The sequence below is a fragment of the Thamnophis sirtalis genome, unplaced genomic scaffold, assembly GCF_051295495.1.
Source record: "Thamnophis sirtalis isolate CommonGarterSnake01/CBP01778 unplaced genomic scaffold, rThaSir2_p1.2 scaffold_4, whole genome shotgun sequence".
In the NCBI taxonomy this organism is placed as follows: Eukaryota; Metazoa; Chordata; class Lepidosauria; order Squamata; family Natricidae; genus Thamnophis; species Thamnophis sirtalis.
The window spans coordinates 104,532,115-104,554,175 of NW_028261384.1; the positions used below are offsets into that span (position 1 = coordinate 104,532,115).

Sequence of the window (22,061 nt, forward strand, 5' to 3'; positions counted from 1 at the left end):
GTATTCATGCAAAATGTTGAATAACTTATGTTTCCCTGGGAAACATTCATCTTCTGTGATATAAGATGCTTGTTTACTATGATTCAGGGATTTTTTTCAACAGGCATTTGTGTTATGTTTCTGATTTGTGTTGAAAACTTCTAAAGAATCAGGACAAGAATCGGCAAAGAAAATATCCAAGAGTTACAAGGGCCAGCTTAGTTGCTAAGAGATTCCCCTAACAGCATAAACCAAGTACATAAACACAAAAAGGAGATAATCAAAATAATTAAGTAAATAAATATCTGAAAATCTGCCAAATGTTGCAACAAACCTCAATCTGATTCTACATAGCATATAATAATCTCAATCAATAACTGCCAGAAACATTCCATAAATGATATTATTTTAAGATATAACACAGATTTCTTTTAAAAAGCAATTCAAATATACCTCTATAAATTTATTTGTGTTTTAATATTTAATATTGTAGACATTCTTATCGGAATCAAAGATTCTGTGAAACCTGTTTACATAACAAGCATACATTTTTATGTGTATGCATTTATGTTAGAATAAAAAGAATTATAGAATAGTAATAATAATGTTAAGTTCTTGGAAGTTCAATTGGTGTCTGGCATTGTAGCATAAGTTCTTACCTAAAAACTTAGTCTTTATTTTGCTTCCAGGTAAATTCACACTATATGTATTTTTCTAAGATTAGTGAGGGAGGTTTCTTGGGTTGTTTTCAACCACAAAAAAGAATATTAATATAATAAGAATCAAGAATTTTGGAATGTCTCCCAGTCAAGAACATTGTGCATCTGTTGGGTTCTTAGAAGACCGGATAAGAAATATCACTGAGTTATTTTTTTAACTTAGACTGAAAGGCTACATCCAGTCCTCATCTGATTTCAATGTTTTCATTTGCAGAAAAATAATGCCTAAATTTGGCAACCAAATTCCTATCCATTAAGACTTACTCAATCCAGAATTATTTTCGGTTTGAAGGGACCTCTAGTGGTTTTTCAAAGACATCTACAAATCATTGTGGAAATGTTAACTCTTACAAAAAGGTTCTGTGCTAAACAGTACTACTGTAGACAAGTCTTTTCAACACCTATCATATTTCTCCAAGTCATACCTTAGGGTTTAAGAGATCTTAGGGGGACACCTCCGCGTGTCTGGAAAAATCTGGATATGCATCTTTAACACACAATTCATGATAGTTTGCAATTGACTTGCACTGCTACAGAAAACCCCGTTCTATACTAGAAATGAATAACAGAAGACACGATAATTCAGCAGGCGAGATCAAAAGTAAATGCAATCCGTATTCTCCACCCACGTGTTCATGAAAGGTCTGAAAAATGCTCCATTATGTCGAGGCAATAGTATAAATGCAGAAAGTTGTTTCTTGTTATGAAGCCTGAAGTTGACAAGACCAATCCGTCTCTGGGTGATGCCGATAGGTTGAGCAATAGGCATTGTGTGGTCCGGCAGATCTGAAAAAGCCGGCTGAGGAAGGCTATTTCAGAGATAGTTGCCTAGCACGAAGACTTTCATTTCCCTGTTAAGAAGGGAAAGTTGTTGTTAAGAAGAAAGAAAGAAACGCCTGCTTCAAAATTCAAGAACGCCATGATTTGATGGGGCTTCCTCTGCTACTTCGCTTAGGAAAGCAGGCACGGAAGAGGCCATTTGGCGCCCTCTGGAAGAACAAACCGCCTTCTCATGAATTATTTATTAGTATTCAAAAACACGACAAGCCATCATCCTCCGGGCGACCCTGCTTATTATTTATGAGCGGGGAGGAGCCAAACAGGAGGGCGGGAGATTTCCGAACGATTGTGCAATTTTACGAGGCTCAATGAAGGCGGGGCGGAGGGCGGGGAGCGGGAAATTTACAAAACGCAATATAAAGGAGAAATAACAGCACGCTTTACTATTTCGGATGAATTATTGTTAAGAGAAGTAGCGTTCCTGTGGTAAATAAATGTCCGCAGTTGCGTGAATATTCACACCCAGGATTTTCAGTATGAGGCCATTCTTTTTCATAAAACCTTTGTATTTAGACACATAACATTCTGGAAGCCTTTGAAGATGAAAAGTGAGGTGCAAATGATTTCAAAGAAGAAATCCATTACTCTGAGCATCTCTGGAATAGAAACAAAATGAACATTCTACAAGAAAAGAGGATACTTAACATGTATGGGAAAACAGTTTCTGAGTTTCATATCAATGATATTTTATTCTTTGTATTTCTATGAGGAAGTAAATAATCCATTGTATTGCAAATGATCACAAAATAATATATTGATGATAAAACTGACAAGTTTTTAAAATGAAAATCTTGCTGAAAGTGTTTTATTTCTTACAGTGCTTCATAATAGTTGGTTAATTCTGAATTAAAGTTTTTGTATTTGGGAATTCTGACTTACATGCTATGAAACAGCAGACATCACACTTTATTTTGATTTATTCTATTAAATTAAGTTCATGTTCCTAAAGTTACCAGAGGATGAAACTTTTACAATTCTGGTTAGAAAACCCAGATTATTTAAAATATTGTAGATGAATTTGGATGTAAATTAGTTCAATATACATTATTAAAATTTTAAATTAAGATAGTCCAATATGTTCCCCTCCCCCATGTTGGTAGATATGCATTTTGCCTCATACAAATTAATGATCCACATTCCACCCTGAGGAAGGGCCGCAAAAGTAAGATTCAAATAACTATAAAAATGCTAAAATATTTGTGTATATTATATACATTTCATTATATCTGTTGATGTTAATATTTTCTCATTTTACCTACCAAATTTACTTGGTAGGGCTGAACAATAACCCACGGTTTGTGAACAATGCTAAATTCAGTCTAAAATTAGAAAGCTCACTTAAGAGAGGCAAAAACCAATTATTGAGATGGTGCTGTAAGCTGGAACAGCAGTATATAATACTAAAATAGTGGTCTAATATTATATATATACCAAATAGAAAAGGAATAAAATGTCACTTTTAAGAATCAATAAAATAGCCAAATTTTAACTATAGAAAATACATTGTAAGACAATTTCTCAAATAAGTATTTAAAAAACTAAATGTGACAGTGACATCTGTTGATTTATCCTGAATAAATTTATCATAAATCTTCAATATTTGCTATAATATCCTTCATCAACGTCTATATGGAGAGCCAAAGAGAGGAATAGTGTTCAACAACACTTCGATTCTTACATCTAACAGAGATAAAATCCTCAAAAATGGGGATAAAAGACTATCTCATGCAATGTGAGTTAATCAACACAGAGCTGCAAGGTTTCACTTCAATATATAAGTGCAGGGAGATAATATATGAAGATTTGGAATTCAGTACTTCCTGTACATTGAAATTGATGATATTCTTTTATGTCTTTCTTAAATCTTAACAAGGTAATGAATATTTAAGCAACTTTTGGGGTATCAATAATGAAAAGAATGAAATCGGGTAAGAAACGGAAGGCCAAACCAACTGACTCTGATTCTGACTCTGGCTCTGAAATGGTAGGTGGCCCAGTCAATCTCTCTCCCCCCACCCTTTCTCTTTCTCTTTCTTTCATACACAAAGAGGGGTGGACAGTTGTATGTATGTTTAAATTGCATCCAATTGATTCAGAATGATGATGATGAAGAAGAAGGAGAATTTACATACAACAAAAAAGAAAGAATATATCTCACCACACAAAAGCATGCATCTCTCATGTACTAAACAAAAGAACAATATCTCTGAAGATCTTGGATATTTCTATATTAGTTGGGATTCTTGATAGCTTTTACGGAGTATACTTTATCACCTTTATCACACACACACACCCAAAAAAATAACACTAATTTTTTGGAGTAAAAAAAAATCAATTTGGGCTTGTTTTTTAACACTGAAAATTTGGTTAAATTTGTATAAATAAGCATTAGACCTAGGTTTATTTCAAGATTAAATCTATAGTAATATGACAATAATAACTAGAAGATGGGCCTTCTCTGAAATAGCCTGTTCTTTGCGGAATATTTTCCTCTCAGAGATTTCAATGGTCCCAACTCTGTTAACCTTTCACAAGGCTTTAAAAACTTGGCTCTGTATCCAAGTTTATGGCTTAGAATGTATTGAGGGCTCAGTTTGTTGGCTTTATTGTTAGCTAGTTAACTACCTTGGCTACTGTACATATTTATTTTGGGATGTTTTTCCTGTTTATTGTTTTTAATTATTTTACCTGTTTTATAGGTTCAGAATGGTAAGTCTCTTAATGTCACTTGATTGAGTAGGCAGTTATAGAAATTGAATAAATCAATAAAATGTATATTTCCTCAATCAAATCTTTTGGGGGAAAATATTTGGAATGATTCTTTTCCAATTAAGAGTGATTACTGAGATTACTGTGAGTTGATAATGTTTCAAATTGCATTTTCAAAAAGTGCTTTAACACATCTATCTTCAAGCAAGCCACATCTTTTATCTCAGCATGAGAGATAGCATAGCTGCTTTAGAGTGTTGCAAAGAGATGCTATGCTTGTTCTCACAGTGCATTTTTTTAGATTAAATAAAAACTGTTGCACAGCTGTTTTACTGATTATCATTATGAATTGAAAGAGTGTCCTTATTATTTGCATCATTTCTTCAAATTAAGTAATTAGAATGTATTGATTTGTGAGCAATGTTTCTCTTGTTTCAAATTCTCTGAAGTTTTAGATTTCTAAATGAGAAGTTTAAGACTAAATGATCCAACTCTGTACTAAATCTGATTTTCATTTTTTTCCAGGAATCCCATGAAAATGTTAATTTTATACATTATCGACATAACATTTATATGTGCTGTATTTATGCAACAACCAAACATAATTCTGTCATTTTCCTGCCTACTTTTGTTGTTTTATTGATTTTATTTTCCTCTTTTTAATTGTAATTGTTTTTCTTCAGGATCCATCTACCAGTACGATGCAAGGAGAGAAGAGCGCATCTCCTACAAGAAATAGCTCTACTTTGCCCCCTAATGAAAAACATAACTGTAGTAATGCCATGCCAACATATTTTTCATTTATGCCCACACTTGGTGATTTCAAAGGGTTTCCTTTAGAAATATTTGAATTCATGTTGGGCTATCTTTCAGGTAAGTCACATGCAAAATAGGCAACAAGATTGCCACTGTAGAATTGGGGTCTAAATTCAGGGTGGAATTCTAAGTCCATGAAAGGACAATCAAGAAGTCATTGGATTTTTCAACTTCCCTTTCTTTGGCTGGAGAAGAAGTATCTGTGGAAGCTCTTTTAACTAGAAGCATAGCTATTTCACAATCACTGTTTTGATAAATATCAGTGTGAAAAAGTTGCACCCCAGAGACATTGTTAGTGAGTGACTTTAAAGAAGAGATGTCAAACTCAAGGTTGGGAGCCAGATCTGGCCTTTGGGGTGCTTAGATCCAGCCTGTGGGACTGCCCTGGAAACAGTGAGGGACAGCCTGCAGTGTCTCTGCCAGCAAAAAGGTGTTAGATCGGCGAGAAGCAGCAGGCGAGAGGTGCGAGTGAGTTTTAGCACTTTTTATTGCAAGAGTAAGTGACTGCGCTTTGCTGGCTAGGCCTTTTAAGGAGCTCCAGCAGACCAGCCAGCCAATGACTGTTTTTTAAACTTCCCAGGGTTTGGGCAACCAAACCCCAGTAAGCATGTGAAAACATGTAAATTTAACTATTTAAATTTAACAATTTCCTCAATACCAGGAAAGATTCTGGAAAAGATAATCAAGCAATGAATTAGCGAACACCTAGAAGCAAACAATAGCCAAAAGCCAACATGGGTTTGTCAAAACAGATCATGCCAGACTAATCTTATTGCATTCTTTGATAATGTGACAAAATTAGTGGACCAGAGGAATGCCGTCGATATTGTTTACTTGGACTTCAGTAAGGCATTTGATAAGGTAGACCATAACCTACTACTAGATAAAGTAGAAGAATGTGGGTTAGACAGCATCACCACCAGATGGATTCGTAACTGGCTGACCAACCGCACTCAACGTGTAGTCCTGAATGGAACTGCATCTTCACGGAGGGAAGTATGCAGTGGAGTATCCCAAGGCTCTGTTTTGGGCCCAGTACTCTTCAACATCTTTATCAATGATTTGGATGAATCTTTATCAATGATTTGGATGAGGGAATAAATGGGGAACTCATCAAATTTGCAGATGACACCAAGCTGGCAGGAATAGCCAACACTCCAGAAGATAGGCTAAAGATACAGAAGGATCTTGACAAATTTGAACATTTGGCACTATCTAATAAAATGAAATTCAATGGTGAAAAGAGTAAGATTCTACATTTAGGCAACAAAAACGAAATGTACAGGTACAGTATAGGTGGTACCTTGCTCAACAATAGTAACTGTGAAAGGGATCTTGGAGTCCTAGTGGACAACCATTTAAATATGAGTGAGCAGTGTGCAGCAGCTGACAATACAGTTCTAGGCTGCATAAACAGAGGGATAGAATCAAGATCACGTGAAGTGTTAATACCACTTTATAATGCCTTGGTAAGGACACTTGGAATACTGCATTCAGTTTTGGTGCATTTGAAAGCCCCCCTATGGGTCACAATCGTCTTCCATGGTGGCTTTGTCCACAGGCAATTGTTGGTATGTCTGGGCCAGGTCCAGTTTGGCGAATATTTTCCCGCTTCCTAGGGAATGCAACAGATGTTGCACAATTGACACTGATATGCACTTTGCTATAAGGCCTTATTCAGTGTACACTTGTAATCCGTGCAGAGGTGAATGGAACTATCTGGCTTCACGGGAGTGACTATTGGGTTTTCCCATACCACATGGTTGGTCAGCACGAAGATTCCTTGGACAATTAGTTTGTCCAATTACTCATCCACCTTGGGCCATAGAGCAAAGGGGACCCTTCAGGGTTTGAGCCTGATAGGGGTTACATGGGGGTCTAGGTTAAATGAAATGGGTTTCCCCATATATTTACCTAGGCCCACATCGAAGATGTCCACGAACTCTGCCAATAGCTGATCCAGGTCGTGGATTGAGATTCGACGCAGGTTGGTGATGTCTAGCCCCAGGGATTTGAACCATTCTATTCCCATAGGGACAGTCAGTGATTGGCGACGACTGTGAGGGGGAGATGGCCCTGGAATTCATGGAACACTACCTTGACCTCCATTCTCCCTAGGACTTGGATCCGATTCCCCTAGTAGTTGTTGAGCCGAATGTTTGGTGGTTTGAGGAGCTTCTTGCTGGCTGTCGGGTTCAATTTCTTAATGGTCTGCCAGGACACAATTGTAAAATATGATCCTGTGTCCAGCTCTATCTTGCATGGTCTCCCTTCAATGGTCACTGTGGCATGGAACTTTTCCCCTTCATAGGCATCTGAGTGGTCCACAGTGGTGTGATAGATCTCCCTCTGGACTTGGTACTGTTCCTCTCTCCGCCTATTCCGCTGTTGGCCGGGTCGTGGGTTGTTTGGTATCCCCTGCAGAGCCATGGGTCTTGGCTGCGACGGGGTGGGCTGCACGCCTTGGCAGTGGCCTTTCTGCTGGCATCTGCGCCAGATGGCTTCCCGGAAATGGCACACCGCTCTTGAATGGAATTCCATGCAGCCTGGGTAAAATGGTTGCCTGCCCTCTATATCCCTCATGCTTTGTCTTCTCTCTGGGTACATATGGTGGATGGCATTTGCATTGTCCCCTTCATCGTTGCACTCTGGAACCTACGTTCGCTGCCGAGTTATCCGACGACTCAGCTGCCCGGGCTTCCTCGACCACGTCCTTGAATGAGACTTCCATTCTGATTAGCAGTTTCTTTTGCAAAAAGAGGTCTTTCATTCCTAGGATGATCCAGTTCTTCATCATTTCTTCTGGGTTGAAGAATTTGCACCGGGTTGCGATTTCTCGCATGCTGACCATGAAATCGTTCATCTTCTCTCCTTCCCATTGGCACTGGTGGTAAAACTCGTTCTGGCCCACCATTGGGGGGGGGGAGATGGCGCGTAGTGGTCTTCCAGGGCATGTTGTAGCGTTATCCATGCGACAGTCTCTACGTCTGCTGGGGCAATTAAAGTCTGTGCCATCTTATAGATTTTCGTTCCTCAGTAAGTTAGAAATAATGCCCGCTTCCTATTGTCCAGCTGGTCCTGGTAGTCGTTGGCTTCCAGGAACATCTGGAATCCACCCATGTACGTGTACCAGTCCTCCCTCTGCAGGTTGAAGATCGCTGGTGCAGGGAATACTTGCAATGCCATCTCATGCTGTGGTGCAGGGTCTTGGACCTTGTGTGAAATGGCTGCTTGTTCAACAAGGGTTCTCAGGTCCCTTTGTCCTTCATCGCCAGTGAGAAGCAGGAGGCGCGCAGCGCGAGTGAGTTTCAGCACTTTTTTCAGCAAGAGTAAGTGACTGCGCTCTGCTGGCTGGAGTGCTGGAGCTCATCTTTTAAGGAGCTCCGGCAGACAAGCTGGCCAATGACAGTTGTTTAAACTTCCCACGGTTTGGGCAACCAATCCCCAGTAAGCATGTGAAAACATACAAATTTAACAACGTACATCTGTACGTAACAGGAGATGCAAGATAGCCCCCCTGAGCTCCGTTTTTGCTGGCAGAGAGTTGCAGGAGGCCATTGCAGCCAAAAATGGAGCTCGGAAGCTCATTTTTGCTGGCAGAGCACTAGGGCCTCCACAGGCACCTCCAACACAAGCGACGTCCAGCTGGCCATGCCCACCCTAGCCAGGCCTACCCTGGCCTCCTGAGGTCAAACAAAGCCCTGATGCAGCCCTCAATGAAATTGAGTTTGACACTCCTGCTTTAGAGAATCATTATATTCAAAGTTCTTCAGAGCATTCTTATACTTAAAGTTGATGTATTTATTTTCAGTCCCATTGGAACCAGTTAGAAAAATAGGATGCACTACATGCTCCCAGGGCAATGAGTGCCATTGCCTTTCGTGCCACGTAAAATTATTCCTTCAAAATATATGGCATTAAATGTTTTAAAACATGTTCTTAAAAAATAAGATTTCCTGGAGGATTGAAAAAGAGGCAAAATTACATTATTATCAGTACTGACACTGATGTCCTGTATTTTTCAGCACACACAAAGGCTGAAATCACTCCATGCACCCATTACTGATTGTAAATATATTTGTACACATTCATTTTCTTCCTGAATTATTCCCTTTTTAGGTGTTTGCGTTTGTCTTAGGAAGTTCAGCAACTAAAATTCACACCAAACAAAGAATTACTAACATGTTTTAAATCTAAATGAATTTCTGAAAGAAAAATAAGTAGGGCTGTGCAGCTCTTGGATTCAATCTCCAGAGATTGCTTCCTAGACCTCTTTCAATCCCAAGTACTGCACAGCCTTAAAAATAAGCTTTTGACCATGTGATAACATGGAGAAAGTACTTAAGCTATAATGTGAGAGGAGACAGAAAGCAATATCTTGCAACTGTATGAATTCCAAAACCACCAATTGACTCAGTTAGGGATCTTTGTGTACATGTCAACATAATTTCACTTCCTAGGTCTTTGAAAATAACTTGGTGCCAGTTCAGATTTCTTCATATCACAGCCAGTCTTCGATTGCTAAATTCTAGTCCCACTACTTGAAAATTGTCTTCAAAGCTGTTTTACTTGTTAATTAGACAGAATTAAATTGGCTCAACTGTCCATCAAAAAAGACAATGTGGAATCACAGAGGGATGGAGTGTGAAAATCCATTTATGGTAATATGAGTTTTCTTAACCAATTTCCTCAGGGTTTTCTTAGAGCAGTGGTTCCCAAGATGATAATGCAGGAAACTGTTAAAATAAACATCAAATTGTAGATAATACAAAGCTCGGATGCATTTGAAGACTTGGCTTGGGAGAGGCAGTTTGCTTGGTGAATTTTAATTGTTTTGTAATTTTATTTTACATGCAATTAATTTGATTACATTAATTTAGTTTTTTATATTGGCCCCTGTCTTTTTTTATAAGTATGGCTCATTAAAAATCTTACTTGAAAACTCATGGGAATATCAAAAACAAAAGATTTTGTTATTCACACAGGATTTAACATTTTGAAAAAAATTGTGGATTCCTATATATGTCATTTGAAAAGATCATACATACATAATAATTTGTATCACTATGTGCCTATCTTGGCTTAAGAGTAGTCCCAAATTTGTCTGATCTGATGAATGAAAGAAAAGAACCACCAAGTGAATAAAACCTAACAATTCCTTTTCTTTTTCTTCTTTATTCAGTGAAAGATATCAGTATGATGAGCATGGTTTCAAAGATTATCAGAGATCGTATTATTAATTACATCTCAACTCCTTCTGGAAATAGGAAATTTTTTCCACAGGATTTCCATAACCAAGACCAATCTGACTCTGCAAAGTCCTCCATTCTGCAACACTACAGTTCATTAGGTGATCAAAGCTTCATCCTTTTCAGATATTCCAAAACAGGAAGCCGATAGAAAAACATATTGATGTATAAATCTCAGCTAATTGAAGAATACTAAGCTTCAAATTGCATCCTTTCAATTAACAAGAATATTGCAGGATAGCAAAAATGTTTCATTGTAGTAAATTCTTGTGCATGTCAAATCAGTGTCTAGATTAATATAGTGAATAAAAATAACTTGATCATAAATATAAGAAATAATTTCTTAGAAAATACATTTATAACAAGAAAGGAACTGAAATTTCTCGCAACTGCTCAGTGGGGGGGGGGGTTCTTTATATTTGTATTATTAGGAACTGATATTTTTAATGATCAGTAGGTTTGAAGTCTGAAAATATTACCGATAGTGTGGGTGAAACAGTGAGAAAATTAACCATACCTTCCCATTTCTCCGTTTTTTTTCTGTAATACTCTCAGTGCTCTTTCCCCCTGTGAAATTTTAAATGTATATTTATCGTTTCAAATTTATGTCTGAATTCTATTGTAATTCTATTGTAGGGCAAACAGAACAGGAAAAGGGAACTGCAGTAGTTAAATATAGCAGGAGAGTAAACTTCTCCCCTGCAACGCTCCTGTTTTAAGTGTGTGTGTGTGTGTGTGTGTGTGTGTGTGAGAGAGAGAGAGAGAGAGAGAGAGTGTGAGAGAGAGAGAGCATGCGCATACACATTTCCCATTTCTAATGGGAATTAGAAATCTGAAAAATGTATTGCTTTACAAAATTTATGGAGCCTTTGCCAAGTAAACTTTCCATACATTATTATGATCATGTCAACATATCTTTCTGGATGTTTTCAGCATTTTTGCCAGGCTTCATCAGTTCCCAGTTACTATAGCTTCTTTTTCTTCTTCTGTTCCATGCAAATTATTCTTTCTATGTCTACTGTTTTCTTGCCATGCTCCCGCTGCTTCTCTTTTCATTTATCTGCAGCGGCAGTTCTTTCACTCTGAGCCTTTCCACAAAACCAAACTTTGACAAAACCCAGTCTTCACTGTATCCATATGATATCTTGTTGGCATAATGATTTATATTCTCCATTTTCAACACTAGCCCTCATGTTTTTCAGCAGGCCAACAAAATATATTATCCACATGGTGGGTGAGTTAATATTTACAGGATGCTGATCAGTTAATGAATAACCAATGGCATCTCCGTCCCATCCTCCCATCTAAATTACTCACTTCCCTGATTTCAATGAAACAGACCATGGAAATTGCCAATCATAAACAAGGCTAGATTGATATCAAATATATGCTTACTTTCCTCTTTTAAACACCATGGAATTTTGTTGGTTGAAAGAGGAAGAGAGTTAGCTGTTTGATAGTGCTCTATGGAAAGCAGAAGTATTATAGCTATGCAAACTATAGTATAGGAATGAAAAAAGACGATATGGGTCTAAATAAATAATTGCAATAAATAACTAATGTCCCTATGGCTCCTGGTCCTTAACTCAATATAGTTTATAGGTTTTGAAAAGCATCTTCACAAAAAAACATTTTTTTAAAACATCTCTGTGTTTTTTCTGTTTTTTCTTTCTTTCTAGGCTTATTATTTAAAAGGTGCACTTTACTGCTCCCTACAAAAGAGAGACTGAAGTACATATATAAAAGGTTTTTAGAAGTAAGCACAGATGTTTTTCAAGAAATATTGGATCTGTTCATTTCTATATCCCATTGAAATAAATTGAAGGATACCTTTTTTCTACTGCTTTTTTATAGATTCCCTGTTTCCAATTCTATGGCTGTGCGGATCCTTTGCATTGTTTGGGATTACAATGTTATGGAGTATTTTTACAGGTAAAAGCAATAGTTTTGTAATGCTTTAAAAATAAATATATTTATTATGGCATACGATTGTGTACCTTAGAGTCCATTACTGCTTGCTGTATAAACTTTATTATATAATTATACATTCTAAAATTCCATTCTGTTCAAAATTGGGTAAAGACATTGCAGGACTTATTATTTGGAGTATACAGTGTTTATCTGTTTCCCAAGATCATGCTCTACACTTTGTCACTGGCAACTTTTATTAAATTTCACATTACAAAAAGGATAAATAAAACAGTTGTATCATATGTTAAGTCTTCAAACTCTAAATATTGTTTTTTTATATTTCTGTTGGCTTATTATATATGTTTTCAGACCGTAACAGCTGGTTGGGATGAAGATGAATGTGAACGAGTTTTCAATTTTCTTTGTGATGTCACCAGTTTACCTCAGAGAATTCAGAGAGTTGTCAGCAGCAAGCCTGGTAAATAATCTATGTTGTGAGCATGTTATAAATATGGACTTCTGTATCTTGTGACACCTTAATAATTGTGAAAGCAATAATGACTACTGACTTAAAACTTGCAAAAGTGCCATCCAAAATAATTATTTTTCACACAATATACAGGTGTGAACCAGTGATGGGTTACAAATTTTGTAACTACTGGTTTGGGCACGCTCTCACCCATGCACGCAACACTTCTGCGCATGCGCAGAAGCATCTGGGTGGGTAGGCAGAGCCTCCTGCCGCCGCTACTACCGATTTGGCCGATCCAGGCCGAACCAGCAGCAACCCACCTCTGGGTTTAACATTAAAAAAACTCTAAATGCAAACTAATGAATAAACTAATTTGTTTAGGACGTTTCCGTAAATTGGAATTGAGAATAAGGACATTTTGCCGTGGTGTACTTCTAAAACATTGGATTCTTCAGAGTGATTCAGTATTTTGGCTGACCTGTATTTTAAAGCCATGGCCATCAGTAATTCAAGCTCGTCTGCTGTATCTAATGTTTGGGCCTGCATCTACAGAGGATGGTAAGCTATTTTAATTAATAAAACGTAGAAGTATTCAGATAAGAGTTGGAAAACAGGAAAGGAAGTAGCCTATTAAGCATGAAGAAAATCAGTTGCAATCCTGCTAATGATTTTCTAGCAAGATAGTAATTATTAATTGCTGAATCTAGAATTGTCTTTCTTTAAACTTCAAGAAATAGTATGGCTAATTGATATCTCAAGACAAATTCTCCTTCAATAACTTTTTTGCTTAATATCATTCAGGAAATGTTGATTGGCGGAATATGATTCAAGGCCCAACAGATGAAAACAATTTGAAAGAGCTGGCAGATGCTGTTAAACTATTATATGACACAGAAAAAGATGAATGGCTGGCGAATGATATTGTCAGTCTGGTAGATGAGCTTGCAGGTTTGTTTGCACACTTGAATCCCAGATACCATCAAGTCTTTGTGTATCGATCACAACTGGGACTAGCAGTTCTGTTGTTAAGTGAGATGATCACATGACAGTGACTGTGATTTTCCAGAAGATTAACCGGAATGGAGCTAACCTTGCTTGGAGGGAGGGGTGGGGAAATGTTCCATAAGGCTGGTGCCACAAAAGAGAAGACCCGCCTCCTGGGACGCATCAAATGTCCTCTATGCCAGATCTTATGGGACACTCGTTTAATCAGCATATCTGGCCCCATGCTATGAAGGGCTTCAAAGGTTAAAACCTATCTTGAATTAGATCCAGGAGCAAACTGGCAGCCAATACAGCTCATGGAGCTGAGGTATGATATGTTCTGTCCTTCATTCTGCACCAATTACGCTTCTGGATATTCTTCAAGGGCAGCTTCATATAGAGTATGTTACAGTAATCCAGTCTGGGGGTGATTAGGATGGGTGACTGTCAGCAGAGCCTTCCAATCTAGGAACAGGTGCAAACAGGAAGCTCTTTGAGCAGGAGTCATGTGTTAAGGAGGATCCCCCGATTACACATTGGGCTGTCTGGAGAAGTGCAACCCCATCCAGCATTAAAGATGGGAAGAATGAGAACCAGTAGCCCCACCCCCCACCCCCCAAAAAAATCCAAAGCCACTCAGTCTTGCCTGGGTTTACCTGAAGCCTGTTATTTCCTATGCAGATCCTCACAGCCTCCTGGGATTTACAGCACTGCATAATTCGCCAGAGGTAGAGACTGAGTATCGTCAGAATACTGATGCCTCATCCAATGACAAGGGATTATGAACTCACTCAGCAGTGTCTTGTAGATGATAAATAGAAAAGAAGAGAACTCTATAGCCACCCACAAAGTAGAAAGTAGAGGCTAAGGGTGGGCCCTCTCTCCCCAATCATCACTGACTGGGATTGATCCCAGAGAAAGTGGGGAAACCAGCATAACCCTGTGTCACTCTCCCACAATCCTCTGGCTCTTTCCAGCGGAACCCCGTGGTTGATAGTATTAAAAATCACTGAGAGGTCAAGTAAGACAAGCTGGATGCACAAACCCATCCCACCCTTGGCAGTGGTCATGCAAAAGTGTGACCGATGCCATTTGCATCCCATACCCAGGTCCGAAACTTGATTGAAAAGGATTCAGATAATCCGCTTCATATATGGTCCTCTGAAGCTGTTGTGTAAGCAATGTTTTGATCACTTTCCCCTGAAAGGGAAGGTTAGATAATGGAAATAAATTGTCCAGTAAGGTGAGGTCTATAGGAAGGGGTAAACCTAGGCCTTCTTAAGAAATAAAAGACAACCCCTCACTCAAAGAAGAATTAACCACCACTGGAACTCTTCATCTGTCACCTTCCAGCCACTTTAATAAACCCTGAGAGACCTGGTTTTAAAGAGCAAATGGTGGATCTTTCATACTCCTAAGTACTCTTGCTCATTGCATTATCTACTGAAAAGCACACAAGCTAAATGTTAAAAATACCATAGTTTTATTACTGACTCCTATAAAAATCCAAAGTAGTTTATATTGTTGAATATTTTTTGCTTGTCTTGTGGATTAGATAAATTATTGTTATTTTTCCTCATTTTAAATAATATTTTCAAATGTAAGAAAAATTAAAGTTAAAAGTTAAGCATGCATGTGTGAATACTACATGTGCTGCGACATTTATGTATATAAATATATAAAATATTTTTTTTCTATTTTTACAGTAATCCCTCAGGAATGGCATCTTGAAAACAGCGCTCGTTTTCTTATTTTGTGCGGAAACAACATCTGCTTCCCATTTATGGCTAGTAAAGCTGTGGATGGTCGAGCTATTGAATTGGCAAGGCTGGTGGTATTCCTGGCATTGGTAATTGACAGATATTTTCCCCTCTCTGTGTATTACTCTCTTCTCTGTGTTATGACTTATGAATGGGCCACATGCACTCAAACTAAGTGTCTGCATTTTTTAATTGAATTGAATTTATTGCACTTATATGCCACCCTTTTCCCCGAAGGGGACTCAGGGTGGCTCACAATCCAAGTCAGGGAAGGGGATACAGATAAGGGATAAAAAAGACGAACAAAACAATACACAATTTAAAAGCACACAACAATCATACCATTCGAGGAGGGGGGCAAAAGCTCTTTAGCCCCAGGCCTGTCGGAACAGCCTGGTTTTACGGGCTATGCGGAAGGCCTGGAGGGTGGTGAGGGTTCGAATCTCCACGGGAAGCTTGTTCCAGAGGGCCGGAGCAGCCACAGAGAAGGCTCTCCTCCGGGTAGTCGCCAGCTGGCATTGGCCGGCGGATGGAATTCGGAGGAGGCCTAATCTGTGGGATCTAATCCGTCTATTGGAGGTAATTGGCAGCAGGCGATCTCTTAAATACCCAGGTCCAATACCATGAAGGGCTTTATGAGTGACGACTAGCGCCTTGAAGCGTATCCGGAGACCAATAGGCAGCCAGTGCAGCTTGCGGAGGATAGGTGTTACGTGGGTGAACTGAGGTGCACCCACGATCGCTCGCGCGGCTGCATTCTGGACAAGCTGAAGTCTCCGAATGTTCTTCAATGTATCTTGCACATTTCTGTGAAAGAGTACCTGCTATGAATGAAAAGAATGATGAGAAAACAATGTTTAGAACCTGACTCTTTTTCTTTCTTTTCTATTTTAGTTTCTTTTCTTTGCTCCACACAATTTAAATGAAAATCTTCCATCTCCGTTGTGGGAGAACTATAATTTGGCATGTAGCGAAAACTGCCATTTTCAATAAGTTTAGTTCCAGATCCAATAACTCTTTTGAGTGAAATAATTTTTAATCAAGATTTAAATTCTCGTGTACTTTTATTTGGATCTCCTCTCCCCAGTGTTCTTTAAACATGATTAAAGCCTTAAATGTGTTCGGCACAATGACACATTTGATGTCTTATTTAATTTGGCCCTTAGATACCGGTTCTTTTTTAGCAATTTCATACAATTCACTAAAATTAACTAACCAAAATAACATTTTAAAAGAGATGAATTAATATATGTCTGAAAATACTTCAAACTAATTACGTTGCTTTAGAGTGTTTCTATGGCAGCCTGTGCCTAAATGAAATTCTTTTGTTGCTACTTGTATAATGTCACTTTATATGTGAACAGGGAAAGCATTTTCATTAAACTTTCATTATAACTGTCCTTGAAGGAATGGGGCATCTGGGATTTTACCATGCTTATCTAACTTCTTGGCTTGATGTAATTAGTGGACAGGCAGGCAGGACCAGTATATCTAACTCAAGGCATCAGATGTGTCAAAATGTCCTTGTTTGGCTGCATTATATTTATCAGAGCACTTTAAAATATAATTAATATTAGCATCATGCATTGATACAGATTACATGGCCATCTTCTTGATTTTTCTCAGGTTGTAAGCCATGTGGGAGGACTGCAGGAATCCTATGTCTTTAATTACTGTACAGGAAAAGAGAAATGTTTTAACTTAAGCTCTTTATGTGTATATTAATTAGAAACTGTACCAGCTAAGAGAATTTTTCTGTGAGGGGTTTTTTTTTTTTTTGCACCAATTCAAAGTCATCTCTAGAATTTGCCTGACCCTCTGATACCTACTGGTTTTGGAAGTTAAGCTTTGTTTCAGACACTGGGATGACAATTTTTTTTTTGAAAGCTGGCATTTTGTGATGAGTGCATTTTGGAAGACATGAAAGGCCAGTTTAGGGACAGATTATCTTGGGGGGGAAAATCTGTCTATGTGGTCACTAATAGTCAACACTGGCTTGAAAGCACATAATCAATCAATAGGCACTGTTTGCTACATATCTCCCCCAATCCATCCAATGCTAACATATGTAATTTTCATCATATATATTTGGGCAGGAGAATGCTATGACACAGTACACTTATATGTTTGCCTGTCAGTCTATAGTTCTCAGAAAACACCTCAAGTCAATCAGCATTTGCCACTTTAGACCAATAGCCAAACACAGAGAACTATCAGCCAATCAGCATTAGTAACTGTGCCTTTTCCCATTACCCTAAGTCTGTATCTGACCTTACATCCTTCCCCCATTTTACCAGAGACAGAAATAATAAAATGTGTTACTGTTACCTGTTAACTGTTATGTTAGCTTGCACACTGTTTTTCCTTAGAAGCTCAAGGTAGCATACACTCCTCCCATTTTCTCCACAACTCCACTAAGAATAATTCTCAGCTCTCCATGTCTCCAAATATTTAGTGTCTTCTAAACTGTTAATGCTGTTATTCCAGAAGTCAGGCTTTCTTTTCCTAAGCATGCTACCACCATGCTATAATGAAAGCCCAGGAAGTGGCAGAAGCTAACTCTTCCAATTTATATATGGATAAAATGCCACTGGTTTAGAACTATCTGAAAATTGTGCTTCCCAGGTGGCAATTATAATAGTATTTGATAGGAAGGAGTGCTCAACTATCAGGAAAGCCTCTGTTGTGACTCTATTTGGAAAGCCATATAGACAGAATCAAGATGAAACACAGAGAATCCTTAAACAGCAAGGATGTACCACTTGATCTAGTTTAGATTATGTCATGTCAAAAAAAAAAAACCCCAAACAAAGAAAGGTCAAATCACCAGAAAGCAAGAAAACTGCAATTAAAAAAATTAAGCCCTATGAAAGCTTCTATTACTATATTTACATATGTGTATTCATGTGTGTGTGTTTTCCTATGAGTCTCACTCCAAGGCCAGATGGCGCGAGTAATCAGGACCCTGGTCTCAGGCTGTTGTCGCTAAATGCCAGGTCTGTAGTTCACAAGGCTCCCCTCGTCCGGGACTTAATTTTAGACGAGAGGGCAGACCTGGCATGTATTACTGAAACCTGGCTGGGCCCGGAGGGAGGAGTCCCCCTCGTAGAGATGTGCCCAGAAGGATTTCAGGTGCTTCATCAGCCGAGAGCTCAGAGAAGGGGTGGGGGTGTGGCTATTGTTATCCAAGAGTCTCTAGCACCTCGTAGGATCCCTGCTCCGGAGCTTGTCGGGTGTGAGTCCCTACTGGTGAAGTTGGACCTCAAGGGTCAAGTGGGCTTGCTGTTAACGTACCTGCCTCCCAACAGCGTTGCAGCAGCCCTCCCCTCGCTCCTCGAGTCGGTAACCGAGCTAGCAATTGAGTTCCCCAGGCTTATGGTCCTGGGGGATTTCAATTTGCCTTCGCTCGGTGAACACTCTGATGGGGCGCAGGAGTTCATGGCTTCCATGACAGCCATGGGCTTGACCCAAGTAATTTGGGGCCCAACTCACTCAGCGGGTCACACGCTCGACCTCGTATTCCTCTCGGAGCAGTGGACTTGTGATCTTGGTCTGAGGGGTAATGAGATCATACCCCTGTCGTGGTCAGACCACTGCCTACTGAGGCTTGACTTTTTTCAAATTTCTTTTCTACTAGGTATGCGAGAAGGACCTCTATTGCATGGGCTGGTCTGTAAAAATGATGCAGAAAGTCTGTAATGTCTTCAATTCTACAACCGAAAAGAACGTTTTTTTGCAGAGTATAGAGAATGCCTTTGCACAAATGATCATGGATGCTCTGCAGTTGGTGATATCTGGTAAGAAATCCAATTATACTACTTACCTTACTATAATCACATCTTAATCTTGATCATCTGAATCTTCTAAGCAGTGTGTGTGTGTGTGTGTGTGTGTGTGTGTGTGTGTGTGTGTGTGTGTGTGTGTGTGTGTGTGTGAAGACTGTACAAACACACACACACACCAATAGTCAATTATATTTATGTAACAATAAATATAATTACTTCGCTTTTAGGAAGAATAGATCTTATGGGTAAAAGGGGTTAGGATTACAACCACACTGAAAGATGAGTACAGTAAAGGTTCAATCCACTACTTCCCAAATCTGGGTAAATTACCCCAAATTGGGTAAAAGTTATTTTCCTTTGGATAACAGAACATGAACCCATTACTCAATGTCAACAGGGACATTTAAACTGACTTAAAGTATTTTATCTAGACTGAATAAAAAGGACTTTCAGATAAGAAAAGGTTTGGAGAGCACTGGTTTAACTCTTTCTCCATGTATTATGAGCCTCTCAAAAAAACCACAACCCACTGCCATAAGAAAGAGGCTGCCATCTGAGCCAATAGCCTAGAAGCTCATTACATTTTCTTTTTTAAGCTGAATTTCCATTATATATTTTCACATAATTTGGCCATAATACAATTACTAAAATGTTGTGTCTTTGATCTGTGCAGTTTCCTTCCAGGACAGATTTTCTTTCTTATATTTTCTTTTTAAAATACATGCACGACTGCACTGAACAGTATGCATATTTTTGAATATTAGAATTTCAGTGAGAATATAACATTAAAACTGGATTTCTGGAAGTGTCAATCAGAATTTCTCTAAAAAAATCCAGACTTTATATATTTTTAGATATATATGGTGGTTTAGTGGTTATTTGCAGTACTGCAGGCTGTGTCTGCTGACTGCTGACTGCCAGCAGTTTAGCAGTCTGAGTCTCACTGGCTCAAAGTTGACTCAGCCTTCCATCCTTCCAAGGTTGGTCAAATGAGGAACCAGATTGTGGGGACCGCTTAGAGAGGAGCACTGGGAAGCCGCATATGAGTCTAAGTGCTATTGCTTTATTTCTGATTAATTCTGATGAATATTCGTATGGTTGAAGTATGTCCTACATGTCCTTATAAAATTTAGAAATGAGAAATAATGTGACTACTCAAAAATTACTATGAGCATATGATGTATTACATGGGTTATTACCCTATATAACAAATCATGTATTTACAATAAATGCAGCCAATGTAGTCTAAACAAATGGAATCCGATCATAACTAATTTTTAAAAATGCTTCCAAAAGAAGTAAATATGATACATGTTTAATTACAAGTCATTCATACATAAGGTAAAAGTTCTCTTGAGTCAAGCATGACTCCTGGTAATTTATTGATGACATATATTTGATGAAATAAAATGTTATCTGTTAGCTTGGCATTTTACAAGCTAACCAACATCTTTATGTCAAATAAAAATATGTATTGTTTAACCTTTTTTTTTTTTTATTTTACTTAGGAGAACATGATGAAGAAGAGACGAGCTTTTTAAATCTTTTTCATCTGGTCAACGCACAAGCAAATTTTCATAAAGAAATTCTTTATTTAACCATGAATTACGAGGAGTAAATTTATGTTTTGGCTCCGAATTTGGAGAAAATAGCCAGGAATAAATAAATAAATAGCCAGGCAAATTACTTTGCCTCTTACCTTTTTTGTCTCCATGTGTGGCTGCAAGTTTTCTGATCTACTTTCTAAATACACATTTCTTTGGGCTTAATCAATTATATTATAGCATCAAGATTTATTTATTATTAATAAATCAATTTTGTAGTTTAACGCTTAAACACAACAGGGGCATACAAACAAAATAATATGCAGAGGCTGGGGAAGAATACAGAATCCAACTCTAATGAAGAAAGCAATAATCTATATGCTGGTGAATCAGAATAATGCAAATCATTGAAATAGTCAGATTCTGTTTAGCTGGAAGGTAGAAAAACTGGCCATATGATTATTTGGCTGCTAGCCTGGGCCTCAAAGGTACAAATCTACTAAGCCATTCTTTCCTAATTCTGTATTATCTTGCTGTGGAGGATTTGTGTTCCCATTAATACAGAAATTGTAGCTAGCAATGGGATTTATAATTCATTGTACAGTATTAGGATAGTATTAGGATGGAGAAAGCTGACAGAAATTTTAGATTCTATACACTATCAGATGTGGCCTGCAAAAATCCACATAGCCACTGGAGAGCAGCAAGGTATTACAATATTTTTTTAAATCTCTTCGCTACCTTGCAGTGGTTCCCTGAATTTCTGCCAGTACTATTTCCCCACAAAAATGATCTGCTTCAAACAAATTAAAGCCACTGTAACTTCCAGCTGATCATAACTTCAGAGGATTTCCTTTGAGCAGCCCACTTGCAAAGTTTATCTCCCTTTGTGCTGTAAAAACCTTTGTGGTTTAGAATCATTTCCACAGTTCTTTGGAAGTAACATATTCATTTGTGTCACAAAAGGAGGAAGTACTTTAAACCATTTTTTAAACTCAAGATTTATTAAAATGAAGAAGCATAATTAAAGACATTGCTCAGTTCAATTCAGTTTATGTCTAATTTCTACAGAGCCCTGCTGCCAATCACTTAAGGCTCTATATAATTTCAGTAGTAAGAAAATATTTTTTGTTTTTTTATATACAGGTAGTCGTCAACTTATGACCATAACTGAGCCCAAAATTTATGTTGTTAAAGAAGACATTCATTAAGTCAGTTTTGCCCCACTTTACGATTTTTCTTGCCACAATTGTTAAACGAATCATTCCAGTTACAGCAGCAAGTTAGTTGTTA

At 38.1% G+C, this 22,061-nt stretch overlaps 1 protein-coding gene across 1 annotated transcript; it reads left to right on the top strand.

Moving 5' to 3' along the window:
* The first annotated feature begins 3,456 nt into the window (after positions 1-3,456).
* On the top strand, positions 3,457-20,842 carry FBXO47 (F-box protein 47). Its single transcript, XM_087714443.1, has 11 exons — positions 3,457-3,522; positions 4,931-5,120; positions 10,246-10,413; positions 11,992-12,068; positions 12,167-12,244; positions 12,593-12,701; positions 13,077-13,253; positions 13,497-13,643; positions 15,386-15,528; positions 19,077-19,236; positions 20,733-20,842. The coding sequence occupies exons 1-11, from the start codon at positions 3,457-3,459 to the stop codon at positions 20,840-20,842; spliced, it is 1,425 nt and encodes a 474-aa protein (XP_087570569.1).
* The last annotated feature ends 1,219 nt before the right edge of the window (positions 20,843-22,061 follow it).

What these genes read in the sequence shown, in the direction of transcription:
- FBXO47 (XM_087714443.1), top strand. Translation starts at nt 3,457, where the DNA reads ATGAAATCGGGTAAGAAACGGAAGGCCAAACCAACTGACTCTGATTCT. An exon ending in GCAACACTACAGTTCATTAG is followed by an intron (nt 10,414 to 11,991) that starts GTGATCAAAGCT and finishes CTTTCTTTCTAG; the next exon opens with GCTTATTATTTAAAAGGTGC. An exon ending in AGTTGTCAGCAGCAAGCCTG is followed by an intron (nt 12,702 to 13,076) that starts GTAAATAATCTA and finishes TAATTTGTTTAG; the next exon opens with GACGTTTCCGTAAATTGGAA.